Genomic DNA, 20,072 nt, shown 5'->3' on the forward strand with positions numbered 1-20,072 from the left:
TTAATAATAGAAAATATCCAAATTTACGTCTCCTTAAAAACCTAGGAAGGAAATATTTTTTTAAAAAAAGAATAAAAGGAAAAAGGAAAGAAAAAAGGAGAGCGGAAAGGAAAAAGAAAAGGAAAACCACTATTCATATCGTATCTTAATCTATACATAGGAAGAAGGGTTGTTTTTTAAAAAATGTAAATATACAGTAATACCTTGTCTTACGAACCTAATTGGTTCTGGAAGGAGGTTCGTAAGGCGAAACGTTCGTAACACGAAACAATGTTTCCCATAGGAAACAATGTAAAAGCGATTAATGCGTGCAAGGGGGGGGAATTGCAAAATGGCGCTCCGCTGGGTGCCGCCGCCCGGCTGTCACCTTTTAAAACAGCTGGGGGGCTTCTCGGCGTTCTCCCGAACGCCGAACCCGGAAGTTTGGCAAAAGTTCAGGTTCAGGTTCCGGAGGCCGCCAAGAAGTGCCCGGCTGTTTCAGAAGGTTACAGCCAGGCGGCGGCGGCCGGCGGAACGCCATTTTTGCAATCAACAGCGACGTTTTCAGCCGATCTGGAGGCTGAAATGGAGGTGGGGAATCCCAATAGGGAATTCCATGGGCGGAGCTTTGACGTCACGAAGACGTCCTTCCTGGAGGCCACGTTTTGGCTGACCAGGAAGGATGTCTTCGTGACGTCAAAGCTCCGCCCATGGAATTCCCTATTGGTATTCCTCACCTCCGTTTCAGCCTCCAGATCGGCCGAAAACGCCGCTGCTGATTGTAAAAATGGCGCTCCGCCGGGCGGCGGCACCCGGCTGTAACCTTCTGAAACAGCTGGGCGCTTCTCCGCACCTCCGGAACCCGAAACCGCACTTTTGCCAAACTTCCGGGTTCGGCATTCGGGAGAACGCCAAGAAGCACCCCGGCTGTTTCAGAAGGTGACAGCCAGGCGGCAGCGCTTCTCGGCGGCCTCCCAAACCCAAACCCGAAAAGTTCGGGTTCGGGAGAACGCCGAGAACCCCCCGGGCTGTTTTAAAAGGTTACAGCCAGGCGGCAGCACCCAGCAGAGCGCCTTTTTGCAATCTGCGGTGGGTTCGTAAGTCGAAAAAAGTTCGTATGAAGAGGCAAAAAATTTCCGAACCCCCGGTTCGTATCTCGAAATGTTCGTATCACGGTGGGTTCGTATCACGAGGTACCACTGTATTTCCTACTCAATTCATTTATTTCACTTCTTTCATTATATCAGTATATCCTTTATACTTTAACTGATCAAAAAAAATATAAATCATTATCATTCCATTATTTTATGCGATAAGTATCTTCCATTAAAAAAGACCAAAGTAATAATATTCTTCCCTAATCTAGATATTTTCCACTGTCGTTCTTAGTATGATAAACTTCCCTAATCTGTAAACCCTGCTGCCAATCCCAGCATAATAATCTTCCCTAATCTGTGTGTCACTGTCATATCAGTGCAATAATCTTCCCTATACTAATTATTTTCACTGCTAAATACAGCACCATAATCTTCCCTAATCTATATATTATCCCTAATTCTAAATATCTTCCACTATCGAACTCAGTGATAATCTTTCTGATCCTACTGTACATTTCTGAGTTCTGTCTCTCTCACCAAGCTTACTAAGATAACTCCTTTGTTCTAAAAACAAATATTGTAATATACTGCAACACTCAAAATTTTGTAACTTATTCACCATTCTTGAATATTGCCAGAGAACACAGAATGGGAGGTGTTTTGTTTTTTTTAAAAAAAGATTTATCTATATATATTAATTTCTCACTAGACTTTCTCATCAGTGATGCTTTTGACATGTCCCATTAACTATTTCCTCACCAAATATATGGAGGAAAGATAGTTTAGACCACCCAATCTCTTTGTTAAGAAAAATTATGCATTCCAAAATAACCTTTCTATGTCCACATGAAAACTTTTTATTCTGTTTCCACCTCCTTTCTGCTTGCCAGTTGCTTCTTCTAAATTATCCAGTTGGGCTGGCTCATAGGTATCAACTTTTTTTAGCATGTGCACAAATAGTGACATTGTCATATAAGACAAGTGAAGATTGAATCTGAGGGCTAAACACCAGATGTTTCCAAATATTCCTCTATAAGCCATATTTTATCTATAGCTTGTCTCTAATTTATAGCCAATGAAAAGATGTTACTACATTAGCTCATGGAGGGGGTGGATGATAAAACAAGGGAGGAAGAGACAGACAAGACCAAAAGAAGCTATCCAGAGCACTGCAATTGGAGAAGCGTGACGAATGGGCAGTGTGGCTGCTGCAGGCCTCAGCAGAAAGGCAGATTGCCTGGCTAGGAGTGATTGGCCACAGCTGGAGGTAGCATTGCAGGCACCATCTGGAGTCCCTTAAAGAAACTTCCCCAGGTAATCCAGTTTAAGGAGTATCCAGCAGAATGAAGAAAAGGAGCAATTGAGGCAAATCCAGCGCCAGTGCCCTCTATTTATTTAGTGGAGTATGTTTCCTCAAATCTGCTGTTCTTGCTTCCTTGCCAGCAAGTTCACATTTCATTTCTAAAATATTTTCCCCCATTTTTGTCTGAAAAAATTCTCAACATGCAAGTCATGACATAAGAACCCACCAAGTGCTCAAATGCTGGGAGGAATAAAACTGATCTATTTACCAAATACGTTTCATTTCAATTTGATTCAGTTTGATTTAAATATACTGTATTTAAATCAAATATATTGCATTTAAATCAAACTATACTGTACTTCTAGCGAATGTGAATATTAGTTAAAGCTTGTACAGTTCACTAGAAGTACATTCCATGCAGTTCTAGGTAGTCATCTACCTACAACAGTTTATTTAAATGACCATTTGAATTTACATCACTGAAAAAAGTGACATGACCATTGTTCATACTTGCAACAATTGCAGCATCCCCATGATCAAAACTTGGGTTGCTTGGAAACTGGTTCATAGTTATGACAGCTGCAATGTCCCACGGTCATGTGACCCTTTTACCGCCTTTTGACAAGCAAAGTCAATGGGAAAGCTGGATTCACTTAACGCGTTATTAACAACTGCAGCAACTCGCTTAACAACCCTGACAAGATCGTAAAATGGGGCAAAAATAACTTTATCTCACTTAACAATACAAATTTTGAGCTCACTTGTTATCATAACTTGAGGACTACCTATATGGGACAGTTGTGATCATATAATTTAGAATCTAAGTTCAAAATGTATAAGAAATACCACAAACATATACATGTACCATTCAAACATCAGTCCCCATTTATCTAAAACAGTGATTTTCAACCTTTTTAAAACCGCGGCACATTTTTTACATTTACAAAATCCTGGGGCACACCACCAGCCAAAATGACACTCTAACACAGTACATATTATACATATAGTTAATAATATACACCATCAGGAGAAACATAACCAGCTGAGGCTGAGGCTTCATCTACTGGTGGCAACATTTACCTCCAGTCCTGACCAGGATTAGAAATCAGGACCATGGGGAAGAGTAGCAGCCTCAACCACTCACCGTGGCCAGCACAGCAGCCCCAGCTGGGACCTTCCTGGGTTTGGATGAGAGGCGGACTGCTATTGGTTCCTCGCTAGTAGTCGGGATGAATCCTAGAAGGTGATTGGCCAGTGAATGTTCCCTGTGCCTCCACTCTTCCTGTCGCTGATAGCTGGAGGGATTGTGCGGGGAATGTTTATGTTCGGCTGGAGGCGGCTGGAGACGGGCCGGATAAATGGCCTCTGCGGACCGTATCCAACACGCAGGCCGTAGTTTGGGGACCCATGTTTAATTTCCCCACGGCACACCTGACCATGTCTCACGGCACACTAGTGTGCCCCGGCAAACTGGTTGAAAAACACTGATCTAAAAATAGTATCCAAAGTGTGTTACTCTTTCCCAATTCATATGCCATAATACTGTAATAATACCCAGAAGGGAAGCTATGGTATCCCTTCGTAACAAAAATTTATAGTGTAACTATGAGCATATGCCGTAAGATAGAGCTTCTCTATCTTACTTTCCTCTAGAAGTCCTGGGAACTTATGGGAATTGTAGTCGCAACTTCAATTTGAAAATTCAACAAGGCTAGACTGCCACAAGGTTATTCGTTATTTACACTGAAGCCTGCCTTAAAGTTTAGTCTTATGATCTTCTTCTCAAAAACCTCAGAATAATACAAGCTATAGATTCATATCTTCAACATTACAAGGAGAATATGAGATTCAAAGTATGTCCTCACTATGTGCTGGATTTCTAAGACATATCCATTGTCAGTTCTTGTTCTTGGCGGGCGCCGCAGTAGCCATGAACGGCGTGGTGAACCTGCTGCTGGACAAGGAGGAACCTCAGCTTCAAACAGCACTCTAAAGCCTCCTTCCACACCATTCACTATGAGTGCTCGGCAAAGGTGGCGCTTATGGGCCAGGCTGGGAACCCCAAAATATTGGCTAACTGGTGTGGCCCTTTGTCAAAAGAGGGCCTTAACCACGGTAGCCTATGCCTGCCTAACTGAAAACAGGCTCCACTGAGGTCAGTGTGACTTACATAAGTGGGTAGAGCAGCCTTCCTCAACCAAGAGTTTGCTTGCAGCTTATAATAAGTAAAATAATATTAACACTAAAATTCCATTGGGGCCCAGATGGGAGAATTGGCGGGTGGGGCGCACGAAATGTTTACTTCTTCGGGGGGGGGGCATAACAGAAAATAATTGAGAAGCACTGGGTTAAACTAAGCACCAGCCTCAGATTGTGTTCCTAACAGCAGGCCATGCCCCTACTGATCAGAGCAACCCTTGTGGCCACTTAAATAATAATCCAGATGTACACACACCCACTGTTCTGTCTTCCTTTGCTGCTGCTTCTAAATTGCAGAGGAATCTTATTCCAGCAATAAAGAATTGATCTGTCATCAGAAACATGTCCCTCAAGGTACAGATGAAAGAATGAGCAACGACCCTATCAGCAACTTGACCACAACATTCCTTCTAATTTTCTTCCCAGGATCTTTAGCATCACATATATGTATAGCTTCCACAGCAGCTCAGTATCCCCTTAAAATAATTCAAGATTGCCTGCTGGGTGATACCCTCAGTGTTAACTTCCTCTAATGCAGCGCTCTCCACATGTGCTAGAATTCTCATCATCTTCGGCCAGCATGCCCTCTAGCATATCTAGATGGTACTAAATTGAGCAGAGGCACAATGTGTTAAATTTCAAGACTGAAAACTCTATGAATAAAATGTTAAGTATATCAAGACTGTATTATTTGCTGATCTCTGAATTCAGTATCCAAACTATCAGGATACTGATCCTGATCCAAAGTATCATAGGACAAGAAAGCAAAATTAATTTTGTTTATTTAGATAAAACTACACAGAAATGTCATTAAAGTACATCACTACATACATAACACTAGTATAATTTGCTCTGTGATTCTTAAGACTAGTGTAGTTAATAAAATATTCAGATAAATTGTGATTTTGTTTGCTGGTTTGTTTTTAGATTTTTATTCCACCCTACTCAGAAAACATACCAATATCCCTTCTTCCTCCTATTTTCCCCACAACAACAACCCTATGAGGTGAATTGGGCAGAGAGAGAGACTAACTGGTCTAAAAACTGGCCAGTTTTTCATGCTTAAAGTGACACTAGAACTCACAGCCTCCTGGTTTCTATGCCAACAACACAACAGACAAATGACCATTTTTACCAACTTAAAATGACTTAATAAACTTAATAAGACAATGAAATAAACTTTTGAAATATATTCCGAACGTTAAGGATATAAAAGTTAATTTTAAAAATAGCCATAAGATTTAGATTGTTGTACAATCTAAATTATCTCTTATGTTTTCACACAAGGAAAATGGCTGTCAGCATGCTAAGTATCACTTTCCACACTTGATGAAGAAATTACTTGTGTGCCCAGAGCTTTGAACAGTACAAATATCACCATAAAATGGGAGTCTGGCATTTTTCATTCTAATATTTCAGTATACCTGTTAAACAACTTTGTCTGCAATCTAAGCTGTTCTTTAAATCAGTATTACCAGATTCATTTTTTTACGATTGATGCCTTAGAAAATTTGATGAGTGTTACTAAAGAGGGTGGAATATTGTAGCTTGGAACCTAGAAAGGTACATGACTTATGTAACATAGCATGATTTGTTTACAGAAATAACTCATTTTCTGCCCTGAAATCATAAACCAAATTGCCTGAGCTTATATAGTAGACTAAGTCTACAGGAGAAAAATTATCCAATAAACATAACCACTAGATTTGTAACTGATTTGGTTAAGAATATTGTGTAAACACAGTTGTGGAGTTTATGTTGACCATTCTTGACTCACTGTTTTGTGCCATTCCATTCCAAAAGCAGCAGGCCTTTAATGCTCTATATCATTTAAAATGGTTTCTATAATGTTTACTTTACCCAGAATTTGTAACAGATAAAATCCCTATTTAGAATGTAATTCTCCTCCTCCTATTTGTATAATTCTGGTTCTATCATGAAATGGTCATATAAAATGATTTTTATTCATCAAAATGTCAAAGAAACAAACTATTTCAATATTCATTTTTCTTTAGAATAGTGATTAAAAATAACAGTATAGAATATTTGCTTTTATTTTAATTCTAAAACATGCACTAAAACGTTTATAGCACTTCACCTTGGCATTGTCAAACAGAGTAATTTTTTCCATTACAGACTCTCTTAAAAGTGCTTAAGATTGTTAAGACCAGATAATAGGGGGGAAATGCTTTTAAGATTGTTAGAAGAGAGGAAATTTTACCAGGTGTAGTATGACTTCCCCATCTTCTCCCATCAGCACAGCACATACAGGTGGTCCTCGATTTACAACAACATTTCATTTAGTGACTGTTCAAAGTTACAATGGCACAGAAAAAAGTGACTTATGACAATTTTTCAGAGTTACAACCTTTGCAACATCCCCATGATCATGTGATCAAAATTCAGATGCTGGACAACTGACTCATACCTATGGCTGTTACAGTGTCCCGTGGTCATGTGATCACTTTTTGCAACCTTCTGAGAAGCAGTCAACGGAAAGTCATATTTACTTCACAACAAGGTTACTAACTTATCAACTGCAGTGAGTCTTTTAACAACTGTGGCAAGAATTGTCATAAACTGGGGTAACACTCACTTAACAAATTCTTATTTAACAATATAAATTTTGGGCTCCATTATAATCGTAAGTTGAGGACTATCTGTAATGGAGTCAAAAATATTTTGTTATATAACCACGAAAATCACACAAGACAATTCAAAATGAATGAAGATGAATTTAATTTAGGAATCCTAAACAAGCGGTTACCATCCTTCCTAGATATCTCTATTTTATTTCTCGTTTACCACAGCATAAATTTCTAAAGTGGGAACCATTACTTTTTAGTAGCCAATAGTAGGTAAGAGAAAGTGAACATGTTCTTCCACAAGGCAAGATCTTGTTTGCTCCTATTACCCAGGGTTGCCCACAATATTAATGTTAGCCAATCTTATGAAAGTATGATGAAGTTGCTTTGTTTCCCCATTTGTCTTTCAAATGTTCATTTGCCTTACACTCTTGCCTGATATCAATTCTCTCCCACCCATCCCACCCCCCCAAAAAGCTTCAGGAAAATATATTTTCCAATACTGACATTATTGAAGTAGAGATTTAGGGATTTAATATATATAGAAACATAGAAGACTGACGGCAGAAAAAGACCTCATGGTCCATCTAGTCTGCCCTTATACTATTTCCTGTATTTTATCTTACAATGGATATATGTTTATCCCAGGCATGTTTAAATTCAGTTACTATGGATTTACCAACCACGTCTGCTGGAAGTTTGTTCCAAGGATCTACTACTCTTTCAGTAAAATAATATTTTCTCATGTTGCCTTTGATCTTTCCCCCAACTAACTTCAGATTATGTCCCCTTGTTCTTGTGTTCACTTTCCTATTAAAAACACTTCCCTCCTGAACCTTATTTAACCCTTTAACATATATTTTTTCTTCCCCAATAAACTTTGTTTAGAAGCTAACAAAGCTATAAGACTAATTAACACATACAACCAATTCTATACATTAATACATGCACTTTCTCAGAATAATCACCACAGAGAATCTTTGCCCTGTCTATGTCAAATTCAAACATAATATTTGCATTGTTTATACTGTTTGGACATTCCTTGGAGACTTTAAATACTTTGTTTGTTTGTTTGTTTGTTTGTTTGTTTATGTCAAGTATGTATTGGCAATATACACAGATATAAAATTGTTTATATCTATAAGATGGATACTGATAAGAGGGAACATTAGGACAAGGATGGTAGGCACTTTGGTGCACTTATAAGTGGTGTACTTATGCACACCCCTTACGGAGGAATCTTTGGTGCTCTCTAAGCTTGATTGCTTTTTTGCACGTTTCATTACTCAAACTAATTAACATCATCAATACTAGCAGCTAGCACCAAGGACTCCTCATTTCAAGTCTGAGCTACAAAATATTCTATAATATTAGTACTGTATTTTAAATATTGTATGATACATTGATGTGTATGCAAATATGATAACATAATAGCTATATTAACAGACTAGAAGATGTATCTTTATCAAAGACTAAAAGAATCAAAATATTAGGAGAAAACAATAGAATCATACCCTACTGATTAGCAGCTCCTTCAATATTGCTATTAGTCTGGTATTTTGCAAAGACTGACATTTAACTTTGAAGCTGGTCCCTGGCATACAGGAAATAAGAATAAATACCATTATGTTTCTTTGATTTCAAACAACGTTTATACAATATAATTTAATGCGCTTATAGAACAATGACACACATACGTTACTGAAAACCAGTATTATGATATGTCACAAAGCTTAACTAAACAATTTGTCTCACTTCATAACAATGTGCTGGTTGATTTAAATAGAGTCAAATAGATTACAAAAGGAGACTAGAATGCATTAGAATCTCCTTAGAAATATTCTGTGCTGTTCCTTAGTCAGCTCCAGACATCACATCACCATTACTTCAGCTGTAGCTGAACTGATATTTTTCTGACTCTGAATCCATTTATCAAAGTAAAGCTTCATCTCACCCACCCCACCCCTACTACACACACACTAGATTTGGTGACCAGACTGTTTTGCTTTGGTTGCCCAGTGCAAACAAGATCTTGGTCAGCATGTACTGCATATAACTGTACCAAGAGCAATTCTATCAGTAAATCCCCTTCATTCCTTTTAGTCAGGTTCTCTGCACTGTCAGAAGCTGCTTAAGCTTTCCTGCCTGTTTGCATATGCTTACAGCATGTACAGTACACAGCAACCTCAATGTCCCCTTCCTCTCAAGTTCTAGATGGCAACCTATGACTACATTTAGCATGATCATGAAAAGTGTTTAGTTGAAAAAAACACCACCATGTGATCTTTTAGTTAGCAAATCACAGCAAGCAAAATAATATTGGCTTCCTTCTTAACAATTTATCCATGCGCAAATGGCCAGACAAATGCCACACATGCATTACAAACATAAAAGACAGGGGCTAGGAATTCGTTTTCTTTTCCTTTTAAATAGTCTATGGTTCAGGTTTTTGTTACTCCAAGAATTGCGGAAGCTCAGCAAATGAAACACTGTTGAAATCCTTTTGCAAAACAAAAAACAAAAAGAACCCCCAATACCCCAAACCTTTTTTACTGAGGGTAGTGGGCTCTGTCTTCTTCATAGGGTGGAATAACAAATGTAGATAAAAATCAATAAAAATCAATTATATTTCAATGGTAACAAATATTAGTATTAATTAAAGTAATGGTCCTCCCAGTAGTTATGTATACTGTACCTGTGACAGTTGTGCATTGAGAGAATTAAAAAAGAAAGTTCAAATTACAGATTTAGAGACACTGAGAATATCACAGACTGCAAGAACTAATCAATCAGTCCTAGTCCAAATAAAGGCTAACTGCTCCAGGGGTGGGCTCTGGTGGGTTTTTTTTTGTTGTTGTTGTTGCTGGTTTGCTCTTTGATGCACTGCACAGGTGGGCAGGCCCATGTTGCATGTTGTGCACACGCTTCACATGGGGGCATGCACAGTGAGAAAACCCCAAAAAACAGTGCAGAAGAAAAGAAAGATGGTGGTACATATGTCACCATCGTGAGAGCCGGTTCGGGGGCATGGCAAGCTTGGGTTGCTGCCGGTTCTAGCGACCCAGGCTGCCAAGTTATTACTGGTTCCATAGAACCAGTCTGAACCGGGAGGAACCCACCTTTAAACTGCTCTTTTGAGGCACTGAACAACAACTCGTAGGCTTTGGACATGTGTTCTGATCAGATGATGGACTAAAGGAAAATATTATGCTTGGCAAGTTTGAGGGAGCAAGACAGGAAAACATAAGGTAGATGGATGGGGAAAAGTGATTATCGGAATGTTCTTGGGAAAGTTATTACTACAGTAGAGACAAATCAAGATGAAGTGTTCATGCTGTTGCCAAGTGGCAAACCTAAATCAATAGCAATTACTAACTAATTATTCACAAAAAGGAGGGATAACTGACTGACTCATGATTTTCCTTGCTTATTTTTAGCAGTTTGTGAATATTAATCTGCTTTGGGACAGATTGGAGAAAGAAACAAATGGAAAACCTACAGGAAAGTGCCTCTAATTAAAACTGGCTTCTTTTGAATAGAACCTTTGGCAAGGCTTTAAGGATTTTCCTATTGCTGAGTTAAGGTAATTATCCGCTTTCAGTCAGCAGAAAACAATGTCACTGTCAATCCTAGTTTTATCTTTACTGCATCTGTCTGAGTCATTGCCAAATAACTCCTGGCCCCTAAGTGTGCCACTCAACATAAGATAAAACATTGGTTTACTTCTCTCCTTTCCTGCTGTCTCCTTTCTGTAATTTATCACCAGCAGAATGGCTAACATGACAGCATTGCAGAAGGAATTGGGGAAGGGCAGACTTGGATTTAAGTCTATGTCTTCTCTATGTTGGCTTGCCTATCTCCCTCCTCCCCACTTCTAGCTCTCAGATTAAAACAAGGTGAAATAGAGAAACAAAATGGAAATAGGATAATGAGCCAAGGAATCCCTATATCCTAGGATGCTCATATACCTTGATTCAAGGAGAGTGGCAATCAAAGCTTCTACAATAAATAATAACTGAATATAAATAAAAGTCAACAGTATTACTCTATCCTCTCCCCGTTCATTCTTTACTCATATGGAATGGTAACATTTGAAGTTCAGTCAAGTAGGAGGCCCAACACTGTTTTATGTCAGGCATAAACAACTAATTTCTACATACCTATTTTTAAATTCTCAGGTTTAACTTTCCAAGTAAATTATACCCTGATTTCTCACTTTCTCATTGGTGTATCTTACCCCTATTGTCAGAAGCTTCTTCTTATTCCTTCTTTATCGTCTTCTTACTTCTTTATAATTGGTGAAACACTAATTTTCTTTAAAAATGGTGTTACTTCCTTTCTTTAATAACTTTCCCTTACTCGCTGCTCTTCTGAAGGCTCATCTTTCCTTTATGTTTATCATGTTCTCTGCTTAAGTTCATGAATCTCCATATATGTAAGCAGTCCTTTTAGCAAAGTTTGAAAATTTTAGAAAGCTAGAGAACATACCATATATAAACATCTAGACATCAAAAACAACAGCATTCAAAATTATTAATAGAAAAATGAGACATGCTAGGGTTTTTAACCAACCAAAATTTGGAAGCCACAAAGTGACTTATTAGGAAAATGCCTGCTGATATCATTCTTGGCTGCATTTTTCTAACAGTCTTTAGTAATGTGGTAATTTCAAAAGACTTCAAGTTTTGCTTTTTTCAAAAACTGATACTCTTCAGATGTACAAATAGAATTCAGTTATCATAATTCTACCTTCCCAGTTTATGAAAGATGGAAGGAAGGAATTATTTTTAATGTGTTAAAAATGAACAACAATGATAGACACCATTTTTTGCTGGTAATCCCATACAATGTGGGCTTGTGATTATTTACAGCAATAAATTAGAAAAGTGGAATTATTTGAAACATCAAGGAATGTTTGCCTGAAATGTATGATCTGTTTATTACTAGAAAGCCAATACATTCTATTAATCAAAAGATATAGCAATATGTGTTAGTACAGCAGAGATCTTTTATATCTTACAATATACCTTGCATTGTTCATATTATAGTATACCACACATTAGTATAACTGTGAGTACTGATAAATATAAAATATTTTTTTATTTTTCCTTAGTTTGTACTTTTAGTTTATATTTTAATTTTTAAAAATTAAAAATTAAAGATTGATTTATTACAATAAAGATAAAGAAAGAAAGAGAGAGAGATGGTTCAAACCATATGTAGGTTTGAATCAGGTAAACATTGCTAGATTTAATACTCTTGAAATACCTTGAAAATTAAATTTTCCTCAGGAATTGCTCTTTAAGTATTTAGAGCCCACTTATCTCCTCCTCCCTCCTCTTGTTTTATTGTCTGTATATTTATTTGGCAAAGGAAAAGCCTGGACTGCTTCAATGCCCACTCTTTTAAAAAAAAAATTCTACCACTGTTATCTTGTGTTCTTTGTTTTGTTGTCCTTTGTCTTGGTGCATAGTTCTCTCACATTCATCATACAACCCATACATAGAATCCATCACCAGAAAGAGAAATATTTACATGACTCTTACTAGTTAGAAATAAATATTATGTTTAACTTTCTGAGAAACTAAGGCTCAGATAGCTTGGTGAAATCAGAGATTAAACTTCCTAGTAATTATCAGACTATATATGTATGTCCCATTCAAGGAGATGGGATATAATTTCCCAACTTTGGGTAAGTTATATTTTTTACTGAAAACTTCCCATTTTGTCCATTAACATGGTGTAACAGGCCAAGACACTCCAATAACCAGGTGCTTTTAGGCAACAGGTCCAAGGAAAAATATGAACAATGTTCTAGGCCTATTTGAAGCTGTTTCGGAGAACAGTGTAGGAGGGAACAACTTTTCCTTTGAGGGTCAGTTTATTTACTGAAGAATAAGCAAATTGTCGGGGGAGATTCCAAGGGATCAAGTACAGTTAAACAGTCAAAAGGACTTTGCTATTGAGAATGAGAATGGCTCAAAGAGATCCTGCCCTAACATCTGCTAGGTGCAAGTCTAGGCGTCTATCATAGCTCTCTCTCTTCCTCAGACAAGAATTTAGCCTCAGATGGTTTCTGTTTTCTCTCCACATGGTAGGATGCCATGTTTATCAGAATAAAGTACATGTCACCACAATTCAGCATCCATGCAACATTCCTTCCACTATATGGCAACCCTGGATACAGCTGGGTAGGCTTTTCAGTATCACTCACTTGCCAGAGATAGGAAGACTGGATCCTTCCCTTCTCTTCTGTCATTGACAGGGCAGAACATATCCAGTTTACAAGCACCTTGCATCTTTCTTTCACAGTCTGTCAGTCATTCCATGGATTTAATGGATAATTCAAACAACACCCATAATAGAAACAGCCACTCTGCTCCATCTGGGCCATTATCTCTTTTATATTTGCTCGTTAATATTTACTGGGTTCACACAAAGTGCACATGCTCCTTTAGCTTTCAAGGACACCAAATTTAGTAATTTCTGCATCTCTTTCGTTGAAGCAAACGAGAGCAGAAAGAGAAGACGAAGCTTTTATTTAAAAACAAAGAAGTTAAAAAACCTTGTGTATTTTCATTACTACCAAAACATTACAAACTGCTTTGATTCACTTTGTGTGGACAAAGACGTGTATAAATATCTGTAAATTTCATTGTACCAACAATCTTGTCTCTGCAATCAGGCTCTTTTTATAAAAACCCTAACCCTAACCCTTTAGAGAAGCAAATTCAGTGCTATTTCTCTCATGAAAGCTATGCTGAAAAATAGCTAAACCGTCATTATTATTTTTAAAACTAATAAGTTAGAGATTATTAACTGAAAATTAAAATCATTCTATCCCAAAAGTTTTTGTAATCTTACAAGTGACTGTAAAAATGTCCTATTTATTGATAAAATAAAATGTTTTAAGTGTAATGCTGCATCAAGATTTAGATAAGTTAAGATCATATAAAAAACTAATCTACTTATCTCAAGATAGCATTCTGAACATAAGCCAACACTGAAAATAAATGAGGTATATATTTTAGGTTAAACCTAAGATATGTGAAATAAGGGCTAATTCTTCAAAATGCAGAACATTGATTAAAGGATTTTTAAAATAGAGATCCAAAATGTGTTTTGAATATATCACTTGAGCCAAATGATGCAAGTCTAGGACAACTTGCCATGGCTAACTCACTGCAGGAAAATTCAAGTCTGTATTAACTGTTTCATTGAATTACTTTTATTATTAGTGACCACATTTTTGTTGAAATTATTGTAATGCCTGTATTTTTGAATTTACTCTATTTTATTATTATCAAACATGATTCTATTGAAATTACTTTATCTTTTTTATTTGTTTAATTGTCCAGTAGCAAGTTGTCCCTTAGCGTGTTGGCCATGATGAATTGTCCTGCGGCAGGTTGGCCATGGTGATTTGGTTGTGGTGAGTGAGTTGTCCCATTCCAACATGATGCTGTCACTGCTCTCGCATGGTACCTAGATACTGTGGAGGTAGGACATCAGACTTTGGCTAAACCATGGTAAGAAGAGCCGGAGTGGCGCAGCAGGTAGAGCGCTGTACTGCAGGCCACTGAGGCTGACTGTAGATCTGTAGGTCAGCGGTTCAGATCTCATCACCGGCTCAAGGTTGACTCAAGCCTTCCATCCTTCCGAGGTGGGTAAAATGAGGACCCGGATTATGGGGGCCATATGCTGGTTCTATTGGAAAGTGCTATTGCTAACATGTTGTAAGCCGGCCTGCGTCTAAAGAGAAGGGCAGCATAAAAATCAAATAAATAAATAAATAAATTGAATGGCTTTGAGTGCATTCCAGTTCCAGGACCTTAACATCTTTAATTTTGGATGGTGTTGCACTACCAAGGCAGACCCAGTGCACAACTTGGGGGTTCTCCTGGACTCGTGAATCCTGATCGATGAGCAAATGACAGTCATCGTTAGGAGACTCTGCATAACTAGATGTTGTGCACTAATTGCACCATTTCCTGAATCGGGAGTTCCTGTGTTCAGCCACTCCAAGCCCTGGTCATCTCACAGTTGGACTATTCAATGTGTTCTACATTGGCTATCCTTGAAGAATATCCCGAAGCGTCAACTGATAGAGAATGTGGCTGCAGTTCTGGAGGCATCTAGGGTGGTTCACATTACACTATTGTTCTGCGAGCTGCACTGGCTGCCAACTTTCTTCCAGGTCATATTCAATGTGTTGGTTATCAACTCTACAGCCCTTCAGGGCATGGGTCAAGTAATCTGAGGAGCCATCTCATTGCAAGTGGATTAGTCTGCCCCATTCAGGCTGGCAGAAGAGGCATGCTGAAGTTCCAGTCAGTAAAAGAATTTCAGCTGGCAGGAGAAGAGCCTTTTATGCCAAGGCATCTACTCCCTGGAACATCCTGCTCTGCCAACTGGCTTGGGGCTCCAATGAGGAAATTGTGTCCTAGAGTTGGTTTAAAGTTGGATTAGACAGACTCTACTTTCTTTCCAGGCACACTTTGCTTCCTTCCTCTCCAGGTTGGTCAATTGAATTTTAACTGAATTTTAAATTCACAGTCTTTATATATTGTTTTAATGTTTTATATTTTTCTTGAATGATTATAAGCTGACTAGAATCATCTTGGCGAGACAGACACCATAAAAACTTAATTAAATAAATAATAGTTCCAAAAATATGTAAGTTTAATCAACCTAATATGAACATAAAACTGAGCAATTATACTTTTCTTTCATATTTAAATAATGATTAAGAAGTCTTCCTATCATGGCTTCACTAAAGGAACCCAAGTGATAGCCAAAGTTCAAGTCTTCCTTATACAATGCCAGGAGAAATTCTTAGATATCCAAGCCTATTATGACTAATGTATGAGTTTCTCCAGATAGGAGAATTTGCTCTTTGTGCACCCTCCTTATATGTCCTTTTCTAATATCAGTTTTCTGTAATATTGGATATGTTCTCTTATAAATATTCAAGTTGCCAGCAAAGTAAGGAGGCAAACTCAAGACCATATTTTAATGTGTACAACATTCCAGTTGGCTTTGTGCTATCTGTACAGAATCTTCCCATGGCCCCAAAGCCATAAATTCTCTTTCAAGCCACACTTAACTACTGCTAACTTTATGGATGGATCCATTTTTCTTGGCAGCAGAACAGAAATGGTTTGTCATCTCCTTCTTTTTGGGAAGTTTTCAGCTTTTCAATCTAGCCTAGTTCTCTGATATTACATGTTAGTCTGTCATCAATAGGCTTTCCTTAACAATTTTATTTCTCTTTTTGCCATGAAACACCAACAGTTATATTATACTACAATTTCTATGTAATAACGATCCTTAGCAGCCTTACCTGTAAGTGTGAGATTTGTGTAGGTGTTAGAGAACTGCTCCTTGAGAAGAACCAGGTGCATCTGAGCTGCCTTTTCTCTTTGTAATTCCAACATGATGTCAGGATGCTGGGCAATCTTACAGCCTTTTTGTTTATCCAATGCAATATCACTGCGAATAATGTCTGCAGCACAAGTGAAAATAAAATATATGTCACACAGTCAACTTTCAAACTTACCAAAGTAGCCAAGATTTACTTCAAAACCAGATAATATTATTACTATGGATAATTTATTCTTATAGCACCTTGCACATCTGAGTTTCTTTCCAAATAATCTTATGTATTAACTCTATTTAGACTTATTTCCATGAAAGACAACCTGGCCACTTGCCACACCTGCTTTTTTTCTTATGAAAAGCTTGGCTAAAACAAATCTTAATATGATCTGTTCCACATCTGTATTCTGTCCTTTAAAATTTTCCAGTGACTTTTTGTTGCATAACTATAAAAGCAAGAAACATAAGCCACAAAATAGACATGAACTTCTAGATTAAGATTTTATGTAAAAACTTAAAATTGAAATAATATTTTAATTTGTTGTACTGTAATACTTCATCCCAAAATGAAATCTCGCTGCCACTGATCAATAGAATTGAAAAAATCCCCTGCTTTAAATTTTGAAAAAATGCATTATGGGTAAATGGATTCCAACATTCTGAAATTTTCCCATTAATCTGAAAGACAGACTCAAAGAGTGCCTAACTCAGGTCTGAAAAACAAAAGTGACCGTAGCATTTCACACGCAGAGCCTCATATTTGCTGATCTTGTTTTACTGAATCAGTAGACTAGAAGCAAATTTGATCAGAGATAAGAGTTTATGTTCAAACCCCCATCACGGTGAAAATGGCCCTTAAACAATCTTTCTTCTTCAGTCTTCTTGTGTCAAGAGTAACATCTTCATTTAGGATCATTTTCTTTTTTCTACAGAGTAAAGGTTTTGCCAGCATGTTGCTATAAGTAGTCCTCAACTTATGGCCAAAATTGAACCTAAAATTTCTGTTGCTAAGCAAAACATTTGTTAAATTAATTTTGCCCCATTTTAAAACCTTTCTTGCCACGGTTGTTAAGTGAATCACGGCAGTTGTTACATTAATAACATGGTTGTTAAGTGAATCTGACTTCCCCACTGACGTTGCAAAGGATCACATGACCCTGAGACATGGCCCCGAGTCTACGGAGAGGGGCGGCATACAAATCTAATAGATAGATAGATAGATAGATAGATAGATAGATAGATAGATAGATAGATAGATAGATAGATAGATAGATAGATAGATAGATAGATAGATAAATGGCAACTGTCATAAATACATGCCAGTTGCCAAACATCTGGATTTTGATCACGTAATCATGTAGATGCTGCAACATTTGTGTGAAAAAAAATATAAGTCACTTTTTAAAGTCACTAAACAAACTGTTGTAAGTCAAGGATGACCTGTATAACAACTGTGACTAGCATTTCATCAGTAAAATCACACACATTCACTCAAATATTGATTCTACAAAGCCAGAATAAATGAAGACTTAAAATATTATTTGAGATTAATTCTATCCTTTAGATTTCAAGGAAGTGGATAGACTTTTGAACAATATGAAACTCCTGCTTGTGAACTCTGGATCCTTGCCCTGGAACCTGGAGGTATTTGTCAACCCTTCCTGGTAGTTTAGAAAACCAAAATCATGAAGATTAAGTATATTTTTTGTAAGGTTATAGTAACAGAATCTAAATGTCAGCATTCCAAATAACATCGAATAAATCAGAGTCCAAGGCTTGGCCTTCCTCTAACTTCCAATTTATTAACAGAGTCATGTTAGCACGAACTGGAGAACCCCAAATCTAAATTCTCATTGGTTTCTCCACCCAGTTTAAAGTTCATCCCCTGTTCCCACACTCACAGGTTCATCACATGGACCACTCTGGTTCTGCCAACGTCCACGATCTTCCCATTGACTTCTGGGCTGGTGCTGAACAAAGGATGACCTTGAATATCTGGAAGGAATTTGTTGTGGCTAGTATTCTTCTCCCTCATACAACCGCCACTCCTAAATTCCTACAGTACTAATACAGCCTACAGTCTAGCATGTGGCAGGCCAAAGTCTCCAACTCAAACAATGGCTTCGGCCTGATACCTGCAAGTTTGAAAATGCTTCTTCCCCCTCCTCTGCCTTTACATTTCAGACATCTCAGAAGTAAAAAGGGTCAATTCTGAGATGCTTCTGGTTTGGGCTCAGATTTTATTTATCAGAGTATTATCAGGGCTGCAGTTCTTCCTCCTGTCTCTCAAGATGATTTTCATAAGTCAGAAATTTAAAATATTAGAAGACCCTTGAGTTCTCCTTTTACTGGTTGCAGAGGCTTATTGCACCCTCCTCACAGTTTTTGAACCTTTTTTCAAGTTTGAAATATGCTGATTTGGCTGCCACTTATATCACTTTTTCTATGTATTGTATATATCACTATATGTAGTCCTCAGTTTAACACCACAATTGAGCCCAAAATATATGTTGCTAAGTGAAATATTTGTTAAGTGAATTTGCCCCATTTTACAACTTTACTCGTCTCGGTTATTAAGTGAATCATTGCATTTGTTAAGTTAGTCACATGGTTGTTAAGGGAATCTGGCTTCCCCATTGACTTCGCTTGTCAGAAGGTCACAAAAGCTGATCGCATGACCCCAAGACACTGTAGCCATCATAAATATGAACCAGTTGCCAAACATCTGAATTTTAATTATGTGCCCAAAGGAATGCTGCAACAGTCATAAATGTGAAAAACAGTCATAAGTCACTTTTTTCAGTGCCATTGTAACTTTAAACTATCATTAAATTAACTCTTATAAGTCAAGGACTACTATAGTTTTTGAAGACTGAGGTCCTTCACCTAAAATTCATGCTCATATTGTCATTTGGAACTGGAATATATTGTAATTAAATGTTTCCATCTCTTTCCTCTTTCCTCAGACAATCCTTCCAAGCAACTTCATAATCTTGATCTGACAGAGAACCTCAGGAACTGTCGTTTTGGAGCACTGGACCAACGCCTTAATTCATACGTATAATTTATAGTAAGCTCCTTAGTTTTGACAGTAGATAACTGTTTCTTAACAACTGATGATTTGTGAATATGCCTAAAGTCACATGGGGATTTGTGCTAGTGTAAGAAAAATCAGAAAGTTATGCCAATAGCTATTCTTGAGCTCATCCTATGTTCATATTTTCCAATAGTAGATTACTAGAATAGACATGTATCATTTTGACTTTTCCCTTCCCTACATTTGCATTATTCTACTTCCACATAAAGCTAAGAGAAGGAACAGAAGAAAAACAAATGATTTAGAAATGGAAAGCAAATTAATATGTGTGCTTTCTCATATCCAATTCTGTTGCCTATCTCTATTTTAAATGTTTTGCACATGGACAAAAACATGTACAAGAAAGCATTCATATTTTAATATACAGTGATCCCTCGATTATCGCGAGGGTTCCGTTCCAAGACCCCTCGCGATAATCAATTTTTCGCGATGTA

The 20,072-nt window shown here is 37.5% G+C and overlaps 1 protein-coding gene across 1 annotated transcript in view; it reads right to left on the reverse strand.

Annotated features, from left to right (window-relative positions):
* The window catches only part of HPSE2 (heparanase 2 (inactive)), a 187,399-nt gene that overhangs the window by 146,370 nt on the left and 20,957 nt on the right, over positions 1-20,072 (reverse strand). Inside the window, exon 3 of the mRNA XM_070752965.1 lies at positions 16,507-16,668. Within this exon, the coding sequence (XP_070609066.1) occupies positions 16,507-16,668 (162 nt within the window). The remainder of the gene's footprint in view (positions 1-16,506; positions 16,669-20,072) is intronic.

This window comes from Erythrolamprus reginae, chromosome 5 (assembly GCF_031021105.1).
Source record: "Erythrolamprus reginae isolate rEryReg1 chromosome 5, rEryReg1.hap1, whole genome shotgun sequence".
Lineage (NCBI taxonomy): Eukaryota > Metazoa > Chordata > Lepidosauria > Squamata > Dipsadidae > Erythrolamprus > Erythrolamprus reginae.